The sequence below is a fragment of the Bos taurus genome, chromosome 12, assembly GCF_002263795.3.
Source record: "Bos taurus isolate L1 Dominette 01449 registration number 42190680 breed Hereford chromosome 12, ARS-UCD2.0, whole genome shotgun sequence".
Lineage (NCBI taxonomy): Eukaryota > Metazoa > Chordata > Mammalia > Artiodactyla > Bovidae > Bos > Bos taurus.
Window position 1 is genome coordinate 14,451,196 of NC_037339.1, and position 26,906 is coordinate 14,478,101.

Below are 26,906 nucleotides of genomic sequence, written 5' to 3' on the forward strand. Positions count from 1 at the left end.
TGGCCCATGCTTTCTTGTTGAGACACACACAATTTCTGAAGTCATTCAGCTCAGGGGTCAGCACCCAGCCCGTTAGGTCCCCTCGCAGCCTGCTGGCTAGGTTTACTCTGCTCAGTCTCACCTCAAAGGAAACACTGATTTAACAGATAGCAAACCTCAGGCCACTGAGAAATGCAAACAGTCATGTTCTGAGACCTCTGGAAGCATCTGCAATGTCAAGCCACCAAAAGGTTTGAGTTTTAATGATAAGCCTTTTTATCAGTGACCAACAGCAGGTCAAATGCTGTCACAGAAGGGGTTTCACTTAATACTATCTCAAAATCTTCCCTCCTCTCTCATCCTCAAGGGCAACTGCTCTCATTCAAGTCCTCATGAGTCTCGGCTTTTAAATTCTCTAATAGTCTCTGACCTGCTTTCCCTGCCTTAGTCACACAGAAGCTTGAGTGACCTTGTAGATGTATAAATCTGATCAAGTCAGTCTCCTGCTTAAGGACCTTCTTGTCCCCAGGGTCGCGGGGTAAGGTCTGCTCTTGGGCTCGGCATTCAGGGCCCTGCATCACTGCCGCGGGGCCTCCCCACCCGCACCCACCTGCAGAGGCACTCTGCCTCACAGCCCCTTGTGAGAAAAGCCGCAGGACCCGCCCTTCTCCGTAGCTGCCGGGCAGTCCTGACCTGTCCTTTGTGAGCTCCAGCACCTCGCTTTCCCCCTGAAGTCTTCCCTCGCAGCACCTATCACAAGTGGTCTCCCCCATCCATGGGCAGGCTTTGAGGCTCTACAGCTGGTATTTCTTTTTCCTACTGCACTCACCACAGCCCCCCTTTAAACTTTCCTTCATTGTCAACAGAGTGGATATTCCCTCAAGGGGATGAGCAATAGTCCTTGAAGGAGGGGGTTGGAAGAAGCTTAGTTTTTATCATAAAGCACAGAAATGCATACATATTCATCCAGTATATGTGTGGTATTAAAACGTCATGGAGAAGGGTTAGGGAATAAAATGTCTAAGAAGGCCCTTTAGAGGCCAATACTGAAAAATCAGTTGAGAAATACTGAACTGACTTGGTCATACATTTTCCTTACCAACTGGACTATGAATCTTTCAAGGGTCCCTGGAGCTACTGGAGTGGTTGACACGCTATAGTGTTGGGAATAAATGTTGAATGCTTTAAGCTGAATGCACATATGCATGAACGAGTCCTTCTGATAATCCTGTGGTGGGGGGGCATTACTGTCGCATTGGGGGAAGATAGGGAAATAGGTGCCAAGCTCCCCTCCCTCACCCCACGACCAAGGTTCCAAAGTGCTCAAGTAGAAGTATTTTAAATTCAGGACTTCTAAAGTGCAAATCCAAGGTTCCTTTACCTCACTTTAGTATAATTAATATAATTTACACAAAAGCAGGGCTTCCTTGCTGGCTCAGATGATAAAGATTCTGCCCGCAATGCAGGAGATCTGGGTTCGATCCCTGGCCTGGGAAGGAAGATCCTCTGGAGGAGGGCATGACAGCTCACTCCAGTATTCTTACTTGGAGAATCCCCATGGACAGAGGACCCTGGTGGGCTACTGTCCATGGGGGTCAGAAAGAGATGGACATGACTGAGCAACTAAGCATGTACACAAAAGCAGGAGAGTATGTTTTCCAATTTGCCTTTAACAATCAAGAAGGTTCGGGTTGAAATATCCTAAGCAAACCTGAATGCCCAAGAATAACTTTGGGAAATGAAGAATGTGGTCTTGCAGACTGGAGCAAAGATGCCTCAGCACCCAGCTGGGTTTTGGCGGGAATGGTGAACTCTTAACCCAATTCACCACAAGGAGAATTTGAAGCACAGCCAGATATAGCCAAAACCACCTGCTTAGCTTGTAACCCTGAACCTTGCAGTTAATCCAATTAAATTATTATTTTTTTTAATCCAGCCTCAAGCTCTTCCTGTGTATTAAACTGAGCAGCACAGGTCTACTTTGCCCTGAGCAGGTAGGGATGGTGGAATAAGAAAAGAATACATACAATTATAATGCAAGATTCAACAAGATCATGGTCATGAGAGAGACTTAGGCAATTCTAAGCCAGGAGATGAACTACGATGGGGAGATAATGAGGATGTGAATGTTATTAATAAAAATGCTTTCCGTGTTGAAAGCAAAGCAACATCTATAAAATGGTTTTATGAGTAAATGTGTTGAAGCAGGAGGAGCTGAGTAGCTCAAACCAGCTTAACCTTTTCAAGGTCAAGATGAAGTTTAAAATCAGATTTACGAGTCTGTTTATTCAGTCAAACTTTCCTCATTTTCCACTTATAAGCAGTGGTAAAAATCCCTGATGAATGACAGGTCATTGTCTTAGGACAAAACCTTCTGCTTTTAAATATAAATGCTTCTTACAAACAGGAAAAAAAAATGTACGAATCATAAGTATACAGTTCCGTGAATTGGCAGAGAAATAGCAAATCCTTGTAACTACCATCTAGATGAAGAAATAGAACATTATGCATCCATGAAATCCCTACTGGTTACCATAGATTAGTTTTGCCTCTTTTTGAACTTTAAAGAAATGGAATCATAGAAAATATACTCTTATTAAGCAGACTTCTTCGGCTTAATAATGTGTCTGTGAGGTTCATCCAGATGTTTGCATGTAGCAATAGTTTGCTCATTCTTGTTGCTGAAAGAACTTCACTGTATGGATATGCCACATTTTGTCAAAGCGAGTCTGGCTCCCCTGCTGGTTCTGTGTTAAAGAATCCGCCTGCCAGTGCAGGAGACTCAGGATTGATCCGTGATCCGGGAAGATCCTCTGGAGATGAAAATGACAACCCATTCCAGTATTTTTGCCTGGAAAATCCCATGGACAGAGGAGCTTGGCAGGCTACATACAGTCCATGGGTCACAAAGAGAATGACTCAGTGACTGAATGAATGAAACGAAAGAACGATGCCACATTTATCTTTCTTAATCTGCGGGGAGTGAATATTTGAGTTGTTTCCACTTTTTGGTGATTACACCCTGTGCTTATTATGAATCTTCTTCCTACAGGTCTTTTGATGAGCAATCATACTCATATATATACCTGGATGGAAATGCTGATTCATATGCTATATTTCCTCAGATTTAGTAGATCCTGCTAAGTAGATTTGAAAAGTGACTGTGTCAACCATACACTACCGTTTTTTTATAACAGCATGCAAGAACTCCAAAGAGCTCAAATTCTCTCCTACTCTTGGTACTAAGTGAATATCATTTTAGCTGCTCTGATGACTATGCTTTGTAAGTTCATGTTTTTATTTTGTGTTTTCCTGAGGACTAATGAAATTAGACATCTTTTCATGTTTATTAGCCATTTGTATTTTCTCATTTGGAAACTACCTCCTTAAGTCTATCACACATTTTTCTGTTGAGATGTCCATCCTTTTTCTTATTAATATGTAGATTGCTATATATTTTGGATATAAGTCTTTTGTCAGATATATAATTTGCTAATATTTTCTTCCAATCCATGACTTCATTTCTCCTCTTTTCAGGGTATCTTTGGCTAAACAGAAGTTCTCGTTTTCTATGTCAATTTTATGTTTAGCGCATCATATAATTCATAAATGCATTATGAAATCTTTGCCTTTCTTGTGTTTATGTAAATATTCTTTTCATTAAAATATTAAGCCTTCCAATCCATGAGCGTGGTGTATACCTTCATTTACTTAAGTCTTTATCTCAGTAGTTTTTAGTTTAATTTATCTCTGTAGTTTTTAATCTAAAGATTTTGCTCTTTTGTTAGATTTAAGTTCAGTTCAGTTCAGTCGCTCAGTCATGTCCAGCTCTTTGTGACCCCATGGACTGCAGCACGCCAGGTCCCAGAGTTTACCCAGGCCCATGTCCATCAAGTTGGTGATGCCATCCAACCATCTCATTCTCTGTCATCCCCTTCTCCTCCCACCTTCAATCTTTCCCAGCATCAGGGTCTTTTCCAATGAGTCAGTTCTTCACATCAGGTGGCCAAAGGATTGGAGTTTCAGCTTCAACATCAGTCCTTCCAGTGAATACTCCAGACTGATCTCCTTTCGGATGGACTGGTTGGATCTCCTTGTTGTCCAAGGGACCCTCAAGAGTCTTCTCCAACACCACAGTTCAAAAGCATCAATTCTTCAGCGCTTGACTTTCCTTATGGTCCAACTCTCACATCCATACATGACTACTGGAAAAACCATAGCTTTGACTAGACAGACCTTTGTTGGCAAAGTAATGTCTCTGCTTTTGAATATGCTATCTAGGTTGGTCATAACTTTTCTTCCAAAGAGCAAGCGTCTTTTAATTTCATGGCTGCAGTCACCATGTCCAGTGATTTTGGAGCCCCCCCAAATAAAGTCTCTCACTGTTTCCACTGTTTCCCCATCTATTTGCCATGAAGTGATGGGACCAGATGCCATGATCCTAGTTTTCTGAATGTTGAGTTTTAAGCCAACTTTTCCACTCTCCTCTTTCACTTTCATCTAGAGGCTCTTTAGTTCCCTCTTCACTTTCTGCCATAAGGGTGGTGTCATCTGCATATCTGAGGTTATTGATATTTCTCCTGGAAATCTTGATTCCAACTTGTGCTTCATCCAGCCCAGCATATAAGTTAAATAAGCAGGGTGACAGTATACAGCCTTGACGTACTTAAGTTCAACTTTTAGCAAATCTCAAGTACTTATCTTTCGAGTTACAAGAAATATAAGAAAGTCTGATATATGTGCCCTGACTTCAAAATGCTTTGGGACAACTGTGGGACACAAGTGCAGAAAAGTAAAAGACTGAATATTAATGAAGTAATGATTGCATGATGGAAGCAATAAGAAAAGAGACATGCAAGCAACCAAAGTGGGCTGAAGTTGTTGGTCAGTTTGCCTCACACTGAAGTAAGAAGATTTGAGATGGCCTTGGATAATGAATGGCATTTATAGAGTGGAGTGGAAGGAAACATTCCATGGAGGAAGCTGGAATGAGTGAAATCTTGAGGTTCCAAAGGAACACAACACATTACGGGGCCACGAGGACACTAGTTGATGAAAGCACTACACTCTGACATTATATTGAGTAGTGAGAGATAAGATGAAGTCCTGTGCTAAGAGTTCCCATGAACAAAAGAAAGAAGAGCCTCAAGTCTGTTTTGGTGAAAAAGTTTGGCATCCTAGCCCCTGGAAGGCAACTCAGCAAGTATTAAAAGTTGCCTGACATTAATTGGCAACCGCATGACTATCTTCAATTAAGAACTTTCTCATAGGAACTCCCATCTCTCACACTTGAACCAGACTGCCTATCCAAGATGGTCTCCCTTCTAGAAATGAACTACCTCTTACAGAATGTATAATCCAGAGAGACTATCATTGGAGCCCAGAGCTCACCGCCCAACCAAAAGGCTTAGACCCAGCAGCTACCACCAAATGCTTCTGAGAGGGCTACAGCTGTAAAACCAAGTAGGATACCTGTTGTTGTTTTGTTGCTAAGTCGTGTCTGACTCTTTTGCAGCCCCGTGGACTGTAGCCTTCCAGGCTCCTCTGTCCATGGGATTTCCCAGGCAAGAATACTGGAGTGCGTTTCCAATTCCTTTTCCAGGGCATCTTCCCAATCCATGGACTGAATTCACAGCTCCTGCATTGGCAGGTGGATTCTTTATCACAGAACCACCAGGGAAGCCCAAGTAAGATAACTATTCCGTGCACAAATTCAGATGCAAAAACTGAACTTCCTAGAAGAAATGGGGCTGGAATTGGTTGTTCAAGGCTTAGATCACTGGTTTTTTATGCTCTGTTTTCATCCTAACTGAGGCAGAGTTGGAACAAGCAGACCCAAGGGCAGCTTCAGAACACAAGGAGTCTGGTCTTCAGGCCTCCTGGGAGCTACTGGAATGAATAAGGCATGGAGGAGCCAGCACAGAGTTCCAATGATAAAATTCCTAATGGGACATGAATACGCATTTTGCCAAGATTTCTTCTAATTTTGGAACGCAGTTGGAAACTTCTGGACGTCATGTTCCATTTGGCTCTGGCAAAATCCAACTCTGCATTGCTTTGTGTTTATTTTATCCTTCAAGATCAGAGCATAATTTACTTGTAGCTAGATTTTTGTGTTTAGCACAAACCTCCATTTAGATGGAAAAATAAGCTTTTTTTTTTTTTTCCCTTATATGTCCCTAGGGGTGGAAAAGATGTACACAATGGAGAAAAGTTCCACTGAAAAAACATGCATTCCAAATATAGATAATTTACACAAACAGAAACACCCAGAGGAGAAATATTTTCTAAAGCTTAAAATATGATGAGTCTTCAAATTTGGAGTAAGATAGAAGAGATTAGATCTAGAAAATCCTCAGGACTCTCCTACATTTAGGTAGGATGACATCTACCCCAGTATCTATTCGTATGAAAATTTCTTGCCATATTTAAACAAATCTTTTGAGAAGAAATATTAAAACTTCCCTTGGCCTCAAACACTTACAATGAGAATGTATCCTTATAGGTACCCATTCCTCATCTTTATATTATTTTTCAAATGCTCTCATTTTTCAAATGAACTTCTTGGACTTCATTGGTACAAAACCAAATTCTCCTATAGCTAGAGTTTACTGGGACCTACAATAAAACAGAAGAGGTGAAGGGAATAAAACAAAAGAAGAGAAGCGAAAGGCAAAGGAGAAAAGGAAAGATACACCCATTTGAACGCAGAGTTTCAAAGAATAGCAAGGCGAGATAAGAAAGCCTTCCTCACTGATCAGTGAAAAGAAATAGAGGAAAACAATAGAATGAGAAAGACTAGAGATCTCTTCAAGAAAATTAGAGATACCAAGGGAACATTTCATGCAAAGATGGGCTCAATAAAGGACAGAAATGGTATGGACCTAACAGAAGCAGAAGATATTGAGAAGAGGTGGCAAGAATACACAGAAGAACTATACAAAAAAGATCTTCATGACCCAGATAATCACGATGGTGTGATCACTCACCTAGAGCCAGATATCCTGGAATGTGAAGTCAAGTGGGCCTTAGGAAGCAACACTATGAACAAAACTAGTGGAGGTGATGGAATTCCAGTTGAGCTCTTTCAAATCCTGAAAGATGATGCTGTGAAAGTGCTGCACTCAATATGCCAGCAAATTTGGAAAACTCAGCAGTGGCCACAGGACTGGAAAAGGGCAGTTTTCATCCCAATCCCAAAGAAAGGCAATGGCAAATATCAATATCAATAGATACTGAGAAATAGATAGATATTGAGAAATATCAATAATAGATAGATATCTATATCTATTTCTCAATAGATATTGAGAAATATCAATAACCTCAGATATACAGATAACACCACCCTTATGGCAGAAAGCAAACAAGAACTAAAGAGCCTCTAGATGAAAGTGAAATAGGAGAGTGGAAAAGTTGGCTTAAAACTCAACATTCAGAAAACTAGGATCATGGCATCTGGTCCCATCACTTCATGGCAAATAGATGGGGAAACAGTGGAAACAGTGAGAGACTTTATTTGGGGGGGCTCCAAAATCACTGGACATGGTGACTGCAGCCATGAAATTAAAAGACGCTTGCTCTTTGGAAGAAAAGTTATGACCAACCTAGATAGCATATTCAAAAGCAGAGACATTACTTTGCCAACAAAGGTCTGTCTAGTCAAAGCTATGGTTTTTCCAGTGGTCATGTATGGATGTGAGAGTTGGACCATAAGGAAAGTCGAGCGCCGAAGAGTTGATGCTTTTGAACTGTGGTGTTGGAGAAGACTCTTGAGGGTCCCTTGGACAACAAGGAGATCCAACCAGTCCATCCTAAAGGAGATCAGTCCTGAATACTCATTGACGGGACTGATGTTGAAGCTGAACCTCCAATCCTTTGGCCACCTGATGTGAAGAACTGACTCAATGGAAAAGACCCTGATGCTGGGAAAGATTGAAGGTGGGAAGAGAAGAGGATGACAGAAGATGAGATGGTTGGATGGCATCACTGACTCGATGGACATGAGTTTGAGTAAACTCCAGGAGTTGGTGATGGACAGGGAGGCCTGGCGTGCTGCAGTCCATGGGGTCTCATAGAGTCGGATAAGACTGAGCAACTTAACTTAAAAATAAAACAAAATAGGCTTCCCAGGTGGCTCAGTGGTAAGGAATCCATCTGACAATGATGGAGATGCAGGAAAGAAGTTTTGATCTCTGGGTTAGGAAGTTCCCCGGAGGAGAAAATGGCAATCCACTCCAGTATTCTTGCTGAGATAATCCCATGGACAGAGGAGCCTAGTGAGCTACAGTCCATGGGGATCACAAAGTCAGATACTACTGAGCAAATGAGCACGCACACATAATCAAACAAAAATTGAAAAGACCTGGGGTAAGTTTATATTATAAATAATCAGAACTCTTTCAAAAACTCAACATGAAATAAGACCTCCCAAAAGGTGATATGATATTTTGGCTCATGTAATAGTCTTCTTCTTATCTTCAGTTGGAAAGGTCTCAGGGAAGGACTCTGATTCGCCCAGCTGAATCACCTGCCCAGGTCTGTACCAATCACTGTCACTTGACTGGACATGACATAGCCAAGTGGCATGTAGTCATAGGAAGTGCATTTATTTCCAGAAGAGAGAGGGATCACTTAAGGAACATTGTAAACTGGCAAATGTGAAAGGAGCAAAAAAATGTTTTCACAGTGCCTCAGATCTAGTACATTAGGACTTTGGAGAAAGAAAGTCCTAATTTTTTAAAGAAAGGAAAAGATGTCAACAGAAGTGGATGCCTATTTTTTAAAGAAAAGTCCTATTTTTTAAAGAAAGGAAAAGATGTCAACAGAAGTGGATGCCATCACCATAAGTGGTGTTATTAGCACTGATTACGCATGAAACCTGCTCTGGAATTCATAGCTACTTCCACCAGGGACATCTCATTGGCATCAAGAAGACAGCATAGCTTACTGGCTAGCAACCTGAACCTTTGATTCTAACCATCTCAACTTCAAATCTTCACAGTATCCAATGTTGGCTTTGGTATTTGGGCAAGTTATTAACACTCCTTAAGCAAAATTGGCACAACAATGAAATTTACCTCTTGGGTTATTGTGAGCATTAAAAGAAATGATACAGATAAAGAGTTTGGTACAATATCCAGCCCTTAGTTTAAAAAAATCACTAGATTTTTACTGCTGCTGCTGCTGCTAAGTCGCTTAAGTCGTGTCTGACTCTGTGCGACCCCATAGACAGCAGCCCACCAGGCTCCCCCGTCCCTGGGATTCTCCAGGCAAGAACACTGGAGTGGGTTGCCATTTCCTTCTCCAATGCGTGAAAGTGAAAAGTGAAAGTGAAGTCGTTCAGTCGTGTCCAACTCTTCGTAACCCCATGGACTGCAGCTCACCAGGCTGCCCTGTCCATGGGATTTTCCAGGTGAGAGTACTGGAGTGGGGTGCCATTGCTTTCTCCGAGATTTTTACCACAGTTACTATTATTTTCATTACAATGTTCCTAATTATTATTATTTATAAGAGTGCCCAGGAACCTCAAGGCTAGAGAGTTTTAGAATGATTAATTGTGATAATGTTCCATTCTATGATTCTGAAATAAGAAATATATCTCCATAGATATTTTCCATTTATATCCAGCCCCATCCTTTGCCTGAGGTCTGTTTAAAATCTCCCTCTTTCACATTCCATAATTTCTCTTCTTATCCACTGATGCATGAAACACTAAGATTCCTGGGTAGAAAAAGCATGAAAATGGTACCCTTGATACTCCTTTTGACCTTTCCAAAAGTGACTTCACAGGTAATTGAAGTCCAAGCAACTTCAATCTTTGGAAGAAGCTGTGCTGTGACCAACAAAAGATAACTCCCTGGAGAGATATCAAAACAGCTGACCAACTTCTGGAACCAATTGACAAAGTAATGAATAACCCCCACTAGACGCTGTTGCAAAGAAATGAACTTTGAGGCCCTCTAGGAAAAATTGGAATCTTCAGGACTGTCCTTCTACCATCTCAGGAACTCTAGTATATCTTGCTTCCCATAAAAATTTCCACAGAAGGCTCCAGAAAGGCAGACATATCAACAGAGACCAGTTCCTTCACTTCCACTGCAGCTGTAGTCCATAGATTTAAGCCAGAATTTTTTCAATCAAGGAAAAGAGTTTAGACAAGGAAATAGGTTATTACCTTTGAGTTTGACTTCTATGCTCTATCGAATGTCTACGACAACAATTACTCAGGATTCAAAGTCTTATTTTTTTAAACAAGAGGTTTCGTAATATTTTTTCTTGCTAGTTATGAAGGGCAGGGAGAATAACACCTTATATTTATATAGGGCTGGTCCTTGGAAAGTGCTACAAATAATGTCATTCTCTCTCCCACCAGAATTCCTGGTGGAAGCAACATATTTTCCTCACACCACTTTTATAGATTATATAGTCTGTCAGAAACACTGCAGAGGCCAAAGCTTGGGTTTTCTTTGGATTTAAAATGTAGTATTAGGTTTCCTTTCTATTAGAAAAACAACATTTCTACACAAAAATGGGTTTTTATGCATCGTCCTTGGGATGATTGCCATGGGAAAGAGCTCAGTTAAAACTTCTTACTTTTCAACACAGTAAAATCATCATTTCCCCATTTTCTTACAGACTTTTTATAGCCATAACTTTAACGATAGAGCAGTATCCCAGCTATACTAAAATTATCTGCTCAGAGTAATAAGTATTGCTCTGTGAAACTCTTGTGTGTGTCCTGGACCACAATGTATTTTTGTCTGTGATTTGTAGTCTTAAGTGTTTGGAAGGCATGTGCCCAACATTACTTGCTTTCAGATAAGAAAAAAAACTAAGGCTCAGAGAAGTGGAATGATTTATGGAGAGTCACGCCGTCATGAGTGGTGTTAAAGAGACAAAAAGGTTGTGGTTTTAGCTGCTTTTGTTTTTACTTACATCATTAGTCTAGTGTTGGGCTGGCTAGAGTAATAGCTGCTGTAACAAAGAAGCCCATAATGGTACATTAGTGACTTAAGACAATAAACATTTATTTTACTCATTGGAAACTACAATGTGGTTTTTTCTGGTCAGCAAGTGGTGGCTTTTCTCTATGCAGAGGTTCAGTCCTCTTTCGTTTTATTGCTTCACCATCCGCCAGAGCTGTGATCCCCAACACTTTTGCCACCAGGGACCAGTTTTGTAGAAGACAAGTTTTCCGTAGATGGGCTTAGGGGGTGGTTTCAGGGTGACTCAAGTGCATTGCATTTATTGTGCCCTTTATTTCTTTCATTATTACACCAGCTCCGCCTCAGATCATCAGGCATTCAATCCCGGAGGTTGGAGATGTTTACTCCAGGGTAGTGGTTTTCAATCAGAAGTGATTTTACCCCTGCAGACATTTAGCAATGTCTGGAGATATATTTCCTTAATGTTTATTTATTTTTGGTTGTGCTGGGTCTTCATTGCTCCGTTGGCTTTTCTCTAGTTGCTGTGAGTGGAGACTACTCTCTAGCCGTGGTGTGTGGGCTTCTCACTGCAGCGGCTTCTCTTGTTCCCAAGCACTGGCTCTAAGGGCACTGGGCTTCAATAGTCGCGGCACGTGGACTCTAGAGCACAGGCTCAGTAGATGTGGTGCACGGGCTTAGTGGCCCTGCAGCACGTGGGATCTTCCTAGACCAGGGATCGAACCCTTGTCTCCTGCATTGGCCGGTGGATTCTTTACCACTGAGCCACCAGGGAAGCTCTGGTTATATTTTTGACTGTCACTATTGTGGGGATACTACTGGCATCTAGTGGGTAGAGGTCGGGAATTCTCCTATACATTCTTCAATGCACAGGAAATATCCTGCAACAAAGAATTTTCTGGCCCAAAATGTCATTAATGCCAAGGCTGAGAAATACTGCCCCAGGGGCATATTATCTTCTGTAACCAGCCAGCTAAACAGGGAAGAAGAGACAGACTCAGTAAGATACAACTACTCTTCTATTCTGTGACTCTCTTTCTTTGGCCTAGCTTCCCAGGTGATGCTAGTGGTAAAGAACCTGCCTGTCGAGGCAGGAGACACAAAAGACTTGGGTTCTATCCCTGGGTCAGGAAGATCCCCTGGAGGAGGGCATGGCAATCCACTCCAGTATTCTTGCCTGGAGAATCCCATGGACAGAGGAGCCTGGTGGGCTACAGGTTCCTAGGGTTGCAAAGAGTCAGACATGACTGAGCAACTTAGCACACGCATGCACTCTCTATTCTGTGATTGTCTTTCCTTGGTCTGGAAACTTGAGCCACTGATTTCTATCTAAATGTAAGAGGGTCAGAGAAATGAGTCCTGGTGGGCAGTTCCTTGCAGCCATAACTCTTCTTTGTTCATTTTTGATGAACAACTATCAACTGGTCACAGGTGGCAAAGGCAAAATGTGAACTATGTGTTTGTCTGGCTGCTCACATCGTTGTGGAAGAATCAGTGTTGTGGTTTAGTCACCAAGTCACGTCCAACTCTTTTGCGACCCTATGGACTGAAGAATCAATAGGAACTAATAAAACCGATAGTACAGAAATTCAGTCCCTACCTTCTCCGTGGGCTCCAGGTCACCCATTTTGTGACCTCTTAGTCATTAGGTATTGCAAACACAGACAGCCAAATTTTGCCACTAAAATTCTGTCTCTCTCATCTTCCCTTTTTCATCAGTTGATAACCCTATCCTCCTCCTCACTTTTGTATATCCTCTTCCAATTGTTTCGCAAGTCTTCTCAGTTCTACCTCCAAGATACGTACCTGCAAGTATTACTGTAACAGAGAAGAACAAACCTAACTCCATACTGGACCTATTTCTGTAGCTCTAACCTTTGTGCTTTGTTGTCTGCCTGTCATCATTTTTTGTCATTCCTTTCCTACTCCTTCTCTAACCTCTATTCCCTTTTACTCTTGTATATTCAGGCTGTCTTCTCACCTTCACTAACAGCCAAAATGGCTTTGTGCTTTTGGAAACTATCATGGTAGAAAAACCAGATCCCCAGCCTAAGGCATCCCTCGAAGATTTCTGGAGCATCTCAGACCGACCACCTGGCTACTCCCTTGGACTCACATTAGACTGAGATGCTGCTTATCACATACATGGCTACCAGCAGTCACACCTTTGATGTCTTCTTTCCTCATTCTTCACTGTCTTTTCCAGATTAATTTCTTCAATTAAGAGCTATTCATTAAGCACTGAACTGGGCTTGAAAAAAGATCCGAGCAAAGGCAGATTGACTGTGATGCTAATGAAGCTACAGGGCCCACAGTCACAAGAGTTTTGCAAAATTTGCAACAGTGAAATATTTTAACTTAGATCAGTTTAGACTACCTCTTCTGCTCTGACATCGCTGTCATCACACTCACCCTTGTAGAGGTTGGCTTAAAGTGGCTACAGCCTTTGGGACTTTGCTGAGGCAAAGGTGAATTGGAGATACGATTGGTTTGGGTTTAATGGGATATATTTATATGGTTCACAGTTGCCTCTGTGTATAATGGTTACAGGGCTTCTCCGGTTGCTCAATGGTAAAGAATCCGCCTGCAGTGTAGGAGACCTGGGTTCAATCCCTGGGTTGGGAAGATCCCCTGGAGAAGAGAACAGCTACCCACTCCAGTATTCTGGCCTGGAAAATTCCATGGGCTGTGTAGTCCATGGAGTCGCAAAGAGCTGGACATGACTGAACATTGACTTCACTTCACCAGCAGTTAGTTAATAAAAACAGTATGGGATTTTTCTGGATTTTTGTCAATGTTTGTGGTATTTGTCATTATTTTGAAATTTGCATTTATTTTTATTTCTATCCTAATTTTGAATAAACATTCAAATTTCTTAAATGAGGCCCCCATAGTTGCTAAGTTTCAAGCCCTGGGAAACTGGGCTGGTTCCTAGGTATGGTTTCAGACAATGTGTTTCTGTTTATTCTGGAGCTTATGACAAACACTAAATGAATATCATGTAGAAAAGGGGCTTCCCAGGTGGTTCAGTGGTAAAGAATCTGCCTGTCAATGCAGGAGAGACAAGTTTGATCCCTGGGTCAGGAAGATCTCCTGGAGAAGGAAGTGGCAACCCCCTCCAGTATTCTTGCCTGGAGAACCCCATGGACAGAGGAGCCTGGTGGGCTACAGCCCACGGGGTCACAAAGTTGGACCTGACTGAGAGACTGATACACACACACATGTAGAAAAAACGTAGGAAAAGAGGTGAAGAAATGATCAGAGTGTGTCTGACACTATCCTCATCTCTCAATCCCTGACTACCATCATCTCTCCTAAAAATAATCTCCAACAATTCAGACTCTTGACAATTATGCTTTTGAGGGAAATGAAGGGGCTGGGTTGTCGTGACCAGTTATAGACCGAGTTCCAGAGGTGTCCTCCCGGCCCTTTGCCGTCGCTGTAACAACAAAAGCATGACCAATGCTCAAGGAGACTCTGACCACGGCTTCTTCTCAGGAAAAATGCTGACAGGTCCTGAGAGGGGACCCTGATCTTCCAGGGTCCGTAGCTCCAAAGGCCGAGGACACGGGCTGGGGGCTGGAGGACCCCGAGTGCAGTCCTGGTGTGGCGTAAATGGAATGTGCTCTCTAGAAACCCACATCCTTCCTTCCTACCTTGCTCTGGCCACAGTTACTCAACTGGTTGCCAACCATTCTTTGACTTGGGTGGGACAACTTATACCAGACTTTGAATTTCAAGTGGAGTACCATGCCGCCCACCCTCAGCCTTCCATACTACCCAGAGCTGTTTGCAAAGGATCCATGAAAGGGAACCAGCTCCCCAGCTGCATATCGACTGCACTTACCACCCCATAGGTTACAGTCCATGGGGTCACAAAGAGTTGGACACGACTGAGCAACTAACAGAGCAAAAAGAAGCACAGTCTGGTTTTCCTACAAAAATTAACCAAAAATGTAAAGGAATTAGGATGGGAACAGTATGCACAGCGATCAGCAATTAATCATTTACTACAGATTGGGTGACCTTTTTGTTGAAGGTAACAGATATAATTAAACAGCCTCTTGCAGAGTGGGTGTTGAAATTCTCTCGGCCTGACTCACCGCTGTTCCACCTGGCTCCCTGACCCCTGGAGCAGGGTGCCTCTGACAACAAATCCTGGGAAATCCCTGCCTCAGGCCTGCCTTAGAACCCACTGCCAGTGTTTGCCTTTGTCACGTCATTTGTGTGCCGGGCCAGGGAGGCCTGCAAGCTGCACTCGAACTGGGTGGAAGGAAGGCTGTAGAGATCAACTAGCACTCTGGACCCCAGGGTAGGGGCAGAAGGCTAATAACTGCAAGCGGCCGCAGTGCTCCCCAAAGCTGCCATTATGGTCTTGCTGGAGCCCCTGAAATCTTGTTGATTTCCTGTTTCAAAATTTCTGGAGGTATACCACCCAGGACAATTATTATGGGCAATAATGTCACAGCAAGGTGGGCCAGCCTTACATTTTGTGTTTCATCTGGGCTATACCATCTTCAGTATTATTCAGCCCACAGCAAGTTTGCCTTTGCAAAAGCCTTATTACATGTAGCTATCTTCTGAGCCCCTGCTTTGGGGACCCACCTATCCCCACACCTCCTGATTCCCAGGCTTCCCCTGTGAAACGAGAGACTTCATGATGATTGAGTTAATGACTTGGCTTAATTCAGACCCAATGTTTCTCTTAAGTCTAAAATCCTTTGAATCTGACAGGAGGGGAGAAGGAAGTGAAATTGGAGAGTCTAGATAATTTGTAGTTTAAGCCAAGATTTATGAGGGGAATTACGGCGCAGAGCTTGGTTTTAAGTGTCTTTGGATCCTGGGAGCCAAATTCTCCCCCTGACTGAACACGTGTGTCCCTCCTGGCTGTGTGTGCGCGGGAGGTGGAGCCGTCTCCAGCCTCTTAGGGTGCAGGAGTCTCAAGAGACTGGGGCCTCGGCCCTGGGAGCCAGAGCAGGGTGAGGGCGTTGGCACACAAGGTAATTAAGATGTGGCTCTTCACCAGGAAAAGAAAGACTTTTTGGCGTCAGAGGAGGAAGCCAAATAAGAGGAAGCAGAGAAGGAACCACAGATTCTGATAAACACCCGCAGAGAGGTCAGATCTGGGGAACTCCAGGGTGGGCCTCCAACCCTTGTGTCTTATCAAGCCCCTCCCTTTGCCAAGCAGACAGCCTTGAGAGCGGGTCCATTTTGGGCGCCACAAGTAAGAATTAGATTGTGCTTAGGTCCAGCCCTGCTAAAATTAATTCTGAGATGTTCAAAGACAGGAGCAGGAGAAAACTGAAATTCTAGCATTCTTTGCCACATACACAGATACACACACACACTCACACACACAAACTGCTTTATGAATACACAAGCAAAATATCACGGAGCACACCAATAATACCTGCCACGTAGTAGATGCTCTCACTGACTCAGTGGACATGAGTTTGAGAAAACTCGGGGAGACAGTGAAGGACAGGGAAGCCTGGCGTGCTACAGCTCATAGGGTCACAAAGAGTCAGACATAATCTAGCGACTGAACAAAACAAAGCAAAATAGATGCTATAGAAGTGCTGTTTGATTCCTTGCTTTAACTATAAATAATAATTATTTTAATATATTAATACTTACAATACACTAGTATTTATTTACTTGAACGTCGGACCCTAGTTGCAGAGCATGGATTTAGTTGCTCCACAACATGTGGGATCTTAGTTCCCCGACCAGGGATCAAGCCTGAATTGCAAAGGAGGTACTTAACCATTGAACCACCAGGGAAGCCCCTATTATTATATCTTGACTTGGTTTTTAAACAGCTGATTTGAACATTAAAAAATAGCTGAAAAAAATCACAGTCATATTCTTGCTTTTCTCAGGCCACACCTGAGTAGGTAAAGCAATGAGCTAAAAGAAACCAGGTACCTGAGGTTAAACCCTCTCCCCTGGTGGGGGGTGACGGGGCGTGAGCAAATGCAGACAGGACGGCAGGAGGCATGCTGGAGACAGGAATAAGCCTGGTTGATTGCGCCTATCTAAGGACTGCTGTTTGCCTGATTCTCCACTGGAGGTGAAAGAGCCAGAGATATCGGATACCCGTATCTGAACCACTCACCTGTGAACTCCCTTGCTGTGAAAATTACAGGGTACCTCCAAGCCACCATTTTCTCTGTTACAAATGGATATGATTATACCACCTCCTGGGGAGAAAGAGAAGGCTAAGTGACTATGTATTGGTCAACTGGCTTCTGCTTCTCACCATATTGGAAATGTTCTGTTAGCTGAAGTTTCTCATGGGGCAAAAGAGACTAGGGGATAAAAGGCAAAATCCCCAGTACGGAATGATATCCTACCGATCTATACTCAGTTGACTTGAGTGTGAATGAACATATATATAATTGGTTACAATTAATATTCATACCTAACTAGAGAGCAGGTAGTTCTGCTGGTCTTTCTGAACGCTTCTCAGTAAGGCATCTTGGGGCCTCCCTGGTGGCTCAGATGGTAAAGGATATGCCTTTAATGCAGGAGACCCTGTTCCATCCCTGGGTCAGGAAGATCCTCTGAAGAAGGAAATGGCAACCCACTCCAGTATTCTTGCCTGGAGAATTCTATGGACAGAGGAGCCTGGGGAGCTACAGTCCATGGGGTGGCAAAGAGTCAGACACATCTGAGTAACTAAGCGTGCACACACACACACACACACACACACACACACAGTAAGGCATCTCAGGAAAATTTTTTCCAGGTGGATCTAACCCAAAGACATACCTGCTCTGATTCTTTTTCTGTCCTAATCCTTTCAGGACCCTCTCTCATCTTCATCACTTCATTATTTTGGTCTCTGGTCCTTTCCCATGTACTTCACCAATATCCAGCCCACACTGATCTACCTGGAACCATCCTTCCACCTCAGACAAGTTTCCAATTGCAGCTAATTCTTGTTTTATTTTTCAAAATTATACATACATGTATATATATGCATATATATATTAGAGTTGCTCTACAATGTCGTGTTCGTTTCTGCTGTACAGAAAAGTGAATCGGCTGTCCATATACACATATTCCTTCTTTTGTGGGTTTCCTTCCCTATCTAGATCACCACAGAGCATCGAGTTTAGTTCCCTCCACTGTATCCCTGTGGTATACAGTAGGTTCTCACTAGCCAGTTCTTAATGCTTTTAGTTCACAGTTTAAGAATCATCACCTTTCTCTCTTTTACAATTGCTGATCCAAAATTCATTTTTTCTCAGTAAAAAGAGAATACTCTCATAAGGTTGTTAGAAAATAGTTACTTTTATTCAGTTAGCACAGTTCTTGCATGTATATAGTAAGAATATTTTTAATGTTAGCTATCATCATCTTTATAATCCAATCATGCTCTTCGAAACTGGCTCCCAGAAGATGCCCTTCAGAATCGCCTCCGGCAGTTTCTCTGTACATCAGGAGATGAGTTCTCTGAACCACCCTAACTTTTGGCAGAGAGAAGACAGCTTTCAAGTGGAGGTTTACAAACAAAACAAAGCAAAACAAAACAAAAACTAATCCCCTGATGATGCAGAAGTCATTTAGTTTACGACTACTTCCTCAGTCCCACTTGAAACCTGTTCCAGTGCAGTTTGCAGTTTAATTACTCAGTGCCACTCAGGTAGCAGCTTTTAGGGGGTTGATTTACCTCCAGGGAGCCAGCCTGGCATCTTTATCCTACATTCATTATGCAACCGATACAATCTCATTTTAACGTTAATATTCTGCTTCTCTTCAGAGCTCCTTAAATGCAAAGTTTAGGCAGCGTATAGATGGCCAAATTCAGTTTGTCCTTGGAAATGGAAGCTGGTAGAAATAAACAGGACTTCTGTGGATTGAGCATCCTCAGAACTGGTCTGTAAATGGCCTACTTCTCGGATCGTGATGTTTGGGGTCAAATCCCAGACCTGAAAGCAACAAAGAAGGGGAAAACCCACCTCAGCTGGCATGAGGTGGTGGAGGTGACACCAGGCGTGGTGGGACAGAGATTCTGTGCCAGCAAATGAGGGCACTCTACCCACCCGGAAGAAGTGAGTTAAGCACAAGGAGGATGGTTTCCCGGATTTTGCGTTAGTCTGGTCAACATCTCCCCTGAGATTTTGCCATTAGCTTTGTTTTGACTCTGTGCTCACTGAGAAGCCTTCTGACTTCAGTCACCCCAGGAACCTCAGTACCCAAAGGGGTGCCCTGAATTATGGAACTGAATATTTCAATTACTGGAATGATAGTGTCTGTCATCATGGAAGAATAAATGTGCTTTTCAGCATAGAAATCAATTATCCACGAGTTCAGCATGATTCAGTCCTTCTGTGTCTGCTAAGGTCCAGGTAGACTTGGAAACAGAGGTCGAGTAACATTGACATAGATACCCTATCATATGTAAAATGGATAGCGAGTGGGGGCTGCTGTGTAGCCCAGGGAACTCAGCTGGTGCTCTGTGGTGACCTAGAGGGGAGGGACGGGGTTGGGGTGGGAGGGAGGCTCACGAGGAAGGGGATATATGTGTACATACAGCAGATCCACTTTGTTGTACAGCAGAAACTAACACAGCATTGTAAAGCTATTATAGTCCAATAAATTTTTTTAAATAAATAAAAGATGAATATCTACTGAAAAAAGAAAAACAGAGGTTCTGTATCAGAAAGCTGAGGAGTGAACTCTCAGTGTTTTCTTAAATTCTGTTGCACCTCGGTTTCCTCATCTGTAAAGCAGAGGACAATAACAGTACCTGCTCGGTATGGCTGCTGTGAGGCTTCAAGATGTATAAACGTAAATTACATGTATGTATGTCTATGCATTGGAGAAGGAAATGGAAACCCACTCTAGTGTTCTTGCCTGGAGAATCCCAGGGACGGGGGAGCCTCGTGGGCTGTTGTCTATGGGGTCCCACAGAGTCGGACACGACTGAAGCGACTTAGCAGCAGCAGCGTGTCTATGAAATGACTTCATATATGGAAGTACTGAGAATGGTGCCTGCTATTCACCCCGTGCCCCCAGGAGGCCTTCCCCACTCTGAGCACCCGACTAGAAGCAGCCAGCTGACACTTCTTTGTCATACACTTCCTTACACCGGGTTCCAATGACTTACCTCTTTCAGCCACTCCACTCAGAAAACTAAAGATTTCAAATCAGGCTCCATGGGTGTGTGACTTGTGTAGTTGCGTGGGTCTTAACTCTTGACTTACCATCTTGAAGTTCTTAATAATTTTTTTAAAATGGGACTCTACATTTTAGTTTGCACTGGGCCCTGCAAAATTAAAATTATGTAGCTGATCTTATGTCTATGTGACCAAGGATGAGTCAAGTGGCTTTCCATGGCCTCTTCCATCCCAAGTAACCCTATCCTTGTTCTGTGGATGTTGTGGAGAAAAGGGTGAGCAGGGTACGATGCATACAGACTCAGGTCCGGCCTTGACAATGAGCAGAGTGGAGGTTTCTCAAGAGTGCAGTGGTATGTCCAGGGTATACGCAGTTTCTCTCTCAGGGGTCTCAGAACCCTCAAGGAAAACTCAAAGAGACTCTGGTGTGCTTCCAATCCATGCTGCCACCACTCTCTGTGTTAGTTGCTCAGCCATGTCGGATTCTTTGCGACCCCATGGACTGTAGCCCACCAGGCTTCTCTACCCTGGGATTTTCCAGGCAAGAATACTGGAGTGGATTGCCATTTCCTTCTCCAGGGAATCCTCCCGATGCAGGGACTGAACCTGCGTCTCTTCCATCTCCTGCATTAGCAGACGGATCCTTTACCACTGGGCCACCTGGGAAGCCATCACCCCTGCCCCCCGCTGATAAATAACAAATGCATTTGATAATTCATTGTGCAATGATTTGCATTACTCAGAGAGACAGAGAAATCAGCCTGGCTTTCGGCACAGGGAGGGCCGCGAGAGCAGCTGGTCCCTGCTGGGAAAATGCGGTCTCACTCCTTTTAGCTGGGGCCTCCCAATGGAGACTACTAAGGTGGGGGTTGGGAGGACGGAGGGATTAGGGGGAGGAAATGACTACTTCAGACAAGCAGTGGAAGCCAGGTAGCCTCACAGTTGACGTCCTATCAATCACAGGAAGCCCAGGGCTGCTCCCTGGTGAAGCAGGAATCTGAGTGTCCCTACCCCAGAAACTGCTCACTTGGGTGGGATTTCCACAAAATTCAGGAGCCAGAGTTAGAGGCAGGGTGTTTTAAGGCAGTATTGGAAACTGTCCTTCTTTTGATTTGCTCAGATGGAGTGGTTCAAGGGAAAATGGTGTCTACAAATAGTCCTATTTTTCTCATATGTTTGAAATCTGTTCAGGCAGAGAGTCTGCCTTTGACTCCAGAAGACAAGACTTAGTAGCCACAAAATCATTTCTCCATTCCCAAGTGAGTTCTGTCACCTTCTGGCTTACCCATCTGCGGTCCTGAAGGACCATGTAACTTACCAAACAGCTATCAGCAGCACAGCTGAGTGGACAAGCTTGCTGACACGCTGCTTCAAATACCCTTGCAGACAAAGCCATCTACATGTTCCCATGCTCAGGCATTTCTTTGCACACTGTGGTTCACTCCGTTCTGATTTTAGAATCTGGAAATGCCGCGCAAGGCATTTCTAAGCTGGGAATCTGCTATCCTGGGGGCAGAAGAGCTGCAGTGGCCCCAGAGGGGGGAAAAAAAAAATTTCAAGACAGCAAAGAAAACAATGGCTGGAAAAATGTTTGTTTACTGCCAGTTCTCCCCACAGCCACTTACATAAGAGTCCAAGCTCGTGCTGAGACAGGCTGTCCCGCTCAGACGCAGCCTCAAGAGTTATGCTTCTTGGGATGATGACAGAAACAATGTGGGAACCGCAGGGCTCCGGGCCTGTGATGCAGTCCAGGAAGGAAAACCGAGTGGTATGTGGCGATTAGTCTGCTCACAATGCCGGCATGGTGTCCCGGGGCGTGTGGCGGTTGCGCAGTCTGCAGGAGGGGAAGGGCCCTGTCAGAGCAGGATATGGCCAAAGAATGGGCCCTCGTTTTCCCAGGTTAAAGGCAAAACAATGCACAGAACGGCGTGTGAGCTCAAGGCCAGAGTCAAAAGTTCAGGTGTCTTCTGACCTTTCGGATCCATTCGGACTTTCTGAAAGCTTCATAAATAAACACTATATCTGAATCTGAAAGCACTTAAGGAGTTTGGACAACATTGTGTACATCTTGTTCAACTGTTTACTGCAAAAAATTATATATATATATATATATATATATATATATATATATATATGCTTGTGTGTGTGTGTATATATATATAAATCTCTTCTTGACAAAATAAACATGAAAAACTACCTCTGCCAGGAAAAAAGTACGCAAAAGCCTCAGACAGATTTTGATGAAGGATCCATCGGACAAATTGCCCACCCCCACAGTGGTACTGAAAGCAGATGTGACAGCTGAGCTGTAGACCTGTAATCAAGCCTGAGACGCAGTCATGAGGCAGTCTAAACTATCCTCAGTAGCCTCCCTCTGAGGGAGACGCCACAGTCTTTGTATAGGCTGTTGCATGCTTTAAGCGAATATTTAAACCATTTTTTCCATGTGTTTTAACTTAGCGTCTAGTTTAAACATGGGCCCATTCATCCCTCTTCTCTCCTTAGCAGCTGTTATGAGTCACCGTCCACTTTGCCGTCTGTCATTCCTACCTGGGTGTGCATCTTTCTCCTGCTAGACACACCTAACTCTTAGCGTCTATCGTCACGAATAAGGTGTCTGCTTGGTGCTTTGGAATGACAAGTTGAAACTAGCAGAGACTAACACTCACAGGAGATAGTCAGCATCTTGGTGGTGGAGTCATGTTTCTTTACTTCTTCTAGACTGTTCTTTCACTTCCCTCCCCTTCCCTTTGGGCTTAAGAATGAATCTCTCTAAAGCTCTGGTTTACCCCCAAACAAATAGTACCGTATCCACAGAGTAGAAAAATACTCCCTTTGGGAAACTGGAGTTGGCTTGAATCTATGAGTTCGGGGCCATGATTTGTTTTAAGCAAGTTGAGCTCCAAAGGGATCAAAAAGGAACCGCATGAGCCATGCACAGATTCCACCCTGCTGCACTTCACACAAGAACCTTTGTGTCTCACCTGCATGCTTTTTCCACTCTTTCTTTCTACTGATTCTTCTCCAAATCATCATGGACAAGTTGGACTCTGATAGGAATCCTTTCCAATCTTTAGTTCACTTTTCAGGAAACAGGAAACTGAGGAAGGTCCTAAATTATTGAGACTGTATGGGTTACAGATGGAAGAAATACATCTTGAGCCAGTTTAAGCCTACAAAAGAAATTTATTTGTTCATACAACCAAACCATAAAGAAAGATGGTTGGATTGAGGGGCTTGAAAATACCCTCAGTATAATCATTCTCTCTTGTTTTCACTCCTGCCCGATGCCATTTTCCCAGACCAGCTTCTCCATGTGGTGGGGGAGTGGCTATAGGCAAAGCTCATCTGCTCACAAGCCCAGGATCTGAGCCAACAGTCGCTTCCTCCCCTTCCCTGCGTGGACTGGAACACAGTCCCCGAGAGATGATGCTGATTGGGCCAGCCACAGTGACTAAGCAAGTGAGGTATGGGATTGGCTCTCCTGGGTCATGTATCCCAGATGACCAGGAGACATGGTCTGTTACCAAAAGAGATGGAAGAGGAGAGTGTGTGTGTGTGTGTGTGTGTGTGTGTGTGTGTTAGTCACTTAGTCGTGTCTGACTCTTTGTGACCCCATGGACTGTAGCCCACCAGGCTCCTCTGTCAAGGAGGGGCTCCTCCTCCTCCAGGCAAGAATACTGGAGTGGGTAGCCATTTCCTTCTCCAGGGTATCTTCCCTTCTTCAGTGATCGAACCCAGGTCTCCCACATTGCAGGCAGACGCTCTACCCTCTGAGCCACCAGGGAAGCCCCAAAGTCCCACAATGCAGGTTAAATACTACACGTGGTACAGGGAGGTCTTAGACTCTCCATGTGAACACAGATCAGCAGTCAACACCCTAGCATCTGCCAGAGAAAAGATCAGGGGGAAACATTCCCCCTGATTCTCTGTGACCAGAAAAAATTAAATTTGAAGATATCCTAGATTAGGCTTCTCTTCTGAGCCATGATCTGGGTAATTTGATCAAGGCATAAAGGAAAGGAAAACGCCAAAATTTACAAAAAAGATGCCTCCAAATTTGGCTAAAATGGTATGAAGACCAAGGGAAGACCTTTCCAGTTTTTAAGGGCCTGAGAATTTCCAGGCTTCAAGGGTGTGGGCTTAATTTACTTAATTTACTTTTATGTGGAATGTTGCATTTCCCACCAACACCAAGAATTCATTAGAAATAAAATTGGGGATTCACAGGAAATCAAGGAGTCGGAGCAGTGGAGAATACCTAAGGGAATCTAGACGATTTTCTATCTCTTGGTCAGAGCTCCACAAAGTAGGGTGATGGCGGGTGATCAACTGTCTTGCAGAGGACTTTACATGAGCTGTGAGGTCAGACAAAGCCTCTTAAGGCCCTTTGTTTCAACTCTGAGAGGCCAGGAGCCTATGAAAGCAGCCCATAATTGGCTGATTCCATCCTTTAATTGTCCAGGACATTCCCTCTCTTCCCTCACTCTTACTTACTGACTTTAATGACAGACAAGCCTTCAAGTAGGGATCCCATCTAAATGTCTCATGTAAGCTACCTGCAATACTTTGGCCATCTGATGGGAAAAACTGACTCATTGGAAAAGACTCTGGTGCTGGGAAACAGTGAGGGAAGGAGAAGGGGATGACAGAGGATCAGATGGTCCATCATCAACTCAGTGGACATGATTTTGAGCAACTCTGGGAGATAGTGAAGGAAAGGGAAGCCTGGAGTGTTGCAGTCCATGGGGTCACAAAGAGAAATGAGTGACGGAACAACAACTAGTAAATTAAGCCCACACCCTTGAAGCCTGGAAATTCTCAGGCCCTTAGAAACTGGAAAGGTCTTCCCTTGGTCTTCATACCATTTTAGCCAAATTTGGAGGCTTCTTTTTCGTAAATTTTGGTGTTTTCCTTTCCTTTATGCCTTGATCAAATTAACCAGCTCATGGCTCAGAAGAGAAGCCTAATCTAGGATATCTTCAAATTTAATTTTTTCTGGTCACAGAGAATTAGAGAAATGAAGAAAACAAGACATTTGGGCTTCATTCTCATTTCTCTGCCCCCTTCCTGGAATGTGTGAATATCTTGGCTTTACTTGGCTATTACGTTTGCTATTAAACTGACCTTATGATAGGAAGAGCATCCCAGTGGGCCCACTGTAAACACAAGGGAATTTTTATTAAAAAAAAAAAAATTGACTGCATCAGGTCTTAGTCATGGCACGCAGGATCTTCTTTGCTTCATATAGGATCTTTCATTGTGGGACTCAGGCTCAGAAGTTGCAGTTTGAGGGCTTAACTGCCCTGTGGCATGTGGGATCTTAGTTCCTTGACCAGGGATCAAACCTACCTCCTCAGCACTGCAAGGCAGATTTTAACCACTGGACCACTAGGGAAGCCCCCACCACAGGGGTCCTTAATAGTAGAAGAGGGAGGCAGGAGAGGAGGCTGGAGTGATGTAATGCGAGAAGGACTCAACACTCCATCACTGGCTTAAAAGATGGATGAAAGGGGCCATGAGCCAGGGAATGCAGGGAGCCTGTAGAAACTTGAAAAGGCAAGAAAACAGATTCTCTTTTGAAGCCTCCAGAAAGGAATGAAGTTATGCAAACTCTTGGATTTTAACCCATTAGATCCACCTCAGACTTCCGAGCTATAGAACTGTAAGACAATAAATTTGTGTTGTCTAAGCTCCTAAGGGCTTCCCAGGTGGCTCAGTGATAAAGAATCTGCCTGTTAGTGCAAGAGATACAGAAGACATGGTTTCAATCCCTGAGTTGGGAAGATTCCCTGGAGTAGGAAATGGCAATCTGCCCCAGTATTCTTGCCTGGGAAATCCCATGGACAGTGGAGCCTGGCGGGCTGCAGTCCATGGGATTGCAAAGAGCTGGACATGATTGATCAACTGAGCACACATACCCTTAAATGCCTGCTTCTTTGTTACAGCTATAATAAGAAACTAACGCATTTCCCAGTCCTTTCATATGTGTCCTGAAATGGTAGATTCTTTAGGATTCCAATTGCTGGACTGTCTAGAGTCAGGATAGTTTGGTGGACAAGGAGAACAGATTTGACTTTGCTATGACTTCACCTTGTGACTTACAGTAAATCAAAGGAGAGATGGGCTTTGGCTAAAGATACTCCATGCCTCAGTAATGGCACAAGGCAAGGCCCAGAGTGGGCAGGGCATGGTGAATAGACCAGGATAGTAAAGAGGGAAGGTTTAACAGTGGGTGTAAAGTCAGAAAGACATGTCAAAACCAGGCAGTGGGGGGACGTCCCTGTGGTCCAGGGGTTGAGAATCCACCTTGCAATGCAGGGGACGTGGGTTCAATTCCTGGTTGGGGAACTAAGATCCTACATACTGTGGAGCAACTAAGCCTGAGTACCATAACTAGAGAAGCCCTCGAGCCACAACAAAAGATCCTCATGGCACAATGAAGATTTCACGTGCCGCAGCTAAGACCCAAGGCAGCCAGATAAATAATTTGAAACACACACACACACTGATCGTGGGGGCCTTGAAAAACTCCAGGACAAGGACATGAAGACTGATATCCCTGAAGCACTGTTGCACTTTGTACCACACTGTGTGGTGGCTCAGTGGTAAAGAATCTGCCTGCCAATGCAGGAGATGCAGGTTCCATCCCTGGGTTGGGAAGATGCCCTGAAGAAGGATACAACAACCGACTCCAGTATGCTTGCCTGGGAAATCCCATGGACAGAGGAACCTGGTGGGCTACAGTCCACGAGATCACAAAGAATCAGACACAACTGAGTGACTGAGCACCCAGTACGCACAAAGCTTAGTACAGTGTCAGGCTCAACACAATAGGTACTCAGTATTTGCTGAA

The 26,906-nt window shown here is 43.8% G+C and overlaps 1 protein-coding gene across 1 annotated transcript in view; it reads right to left on the minus strand.

Annotated features, from left to right (window-relative positions):
• The window catches only part of LOC101905699 (small integral membrane protein 2), an 85,886-nt gene that overhangs the window by 58,299 nt on the left and 681 nt on the right, over positions 1-26,906 (minus strand). The window contains 1 exon segment of the mRNA XM_015473783.3: positions 21,843-21,884. Within this exon segment, the coding sequence (XP_015329269.2) occupies positions 21,843-21,884 (42 nt within the window).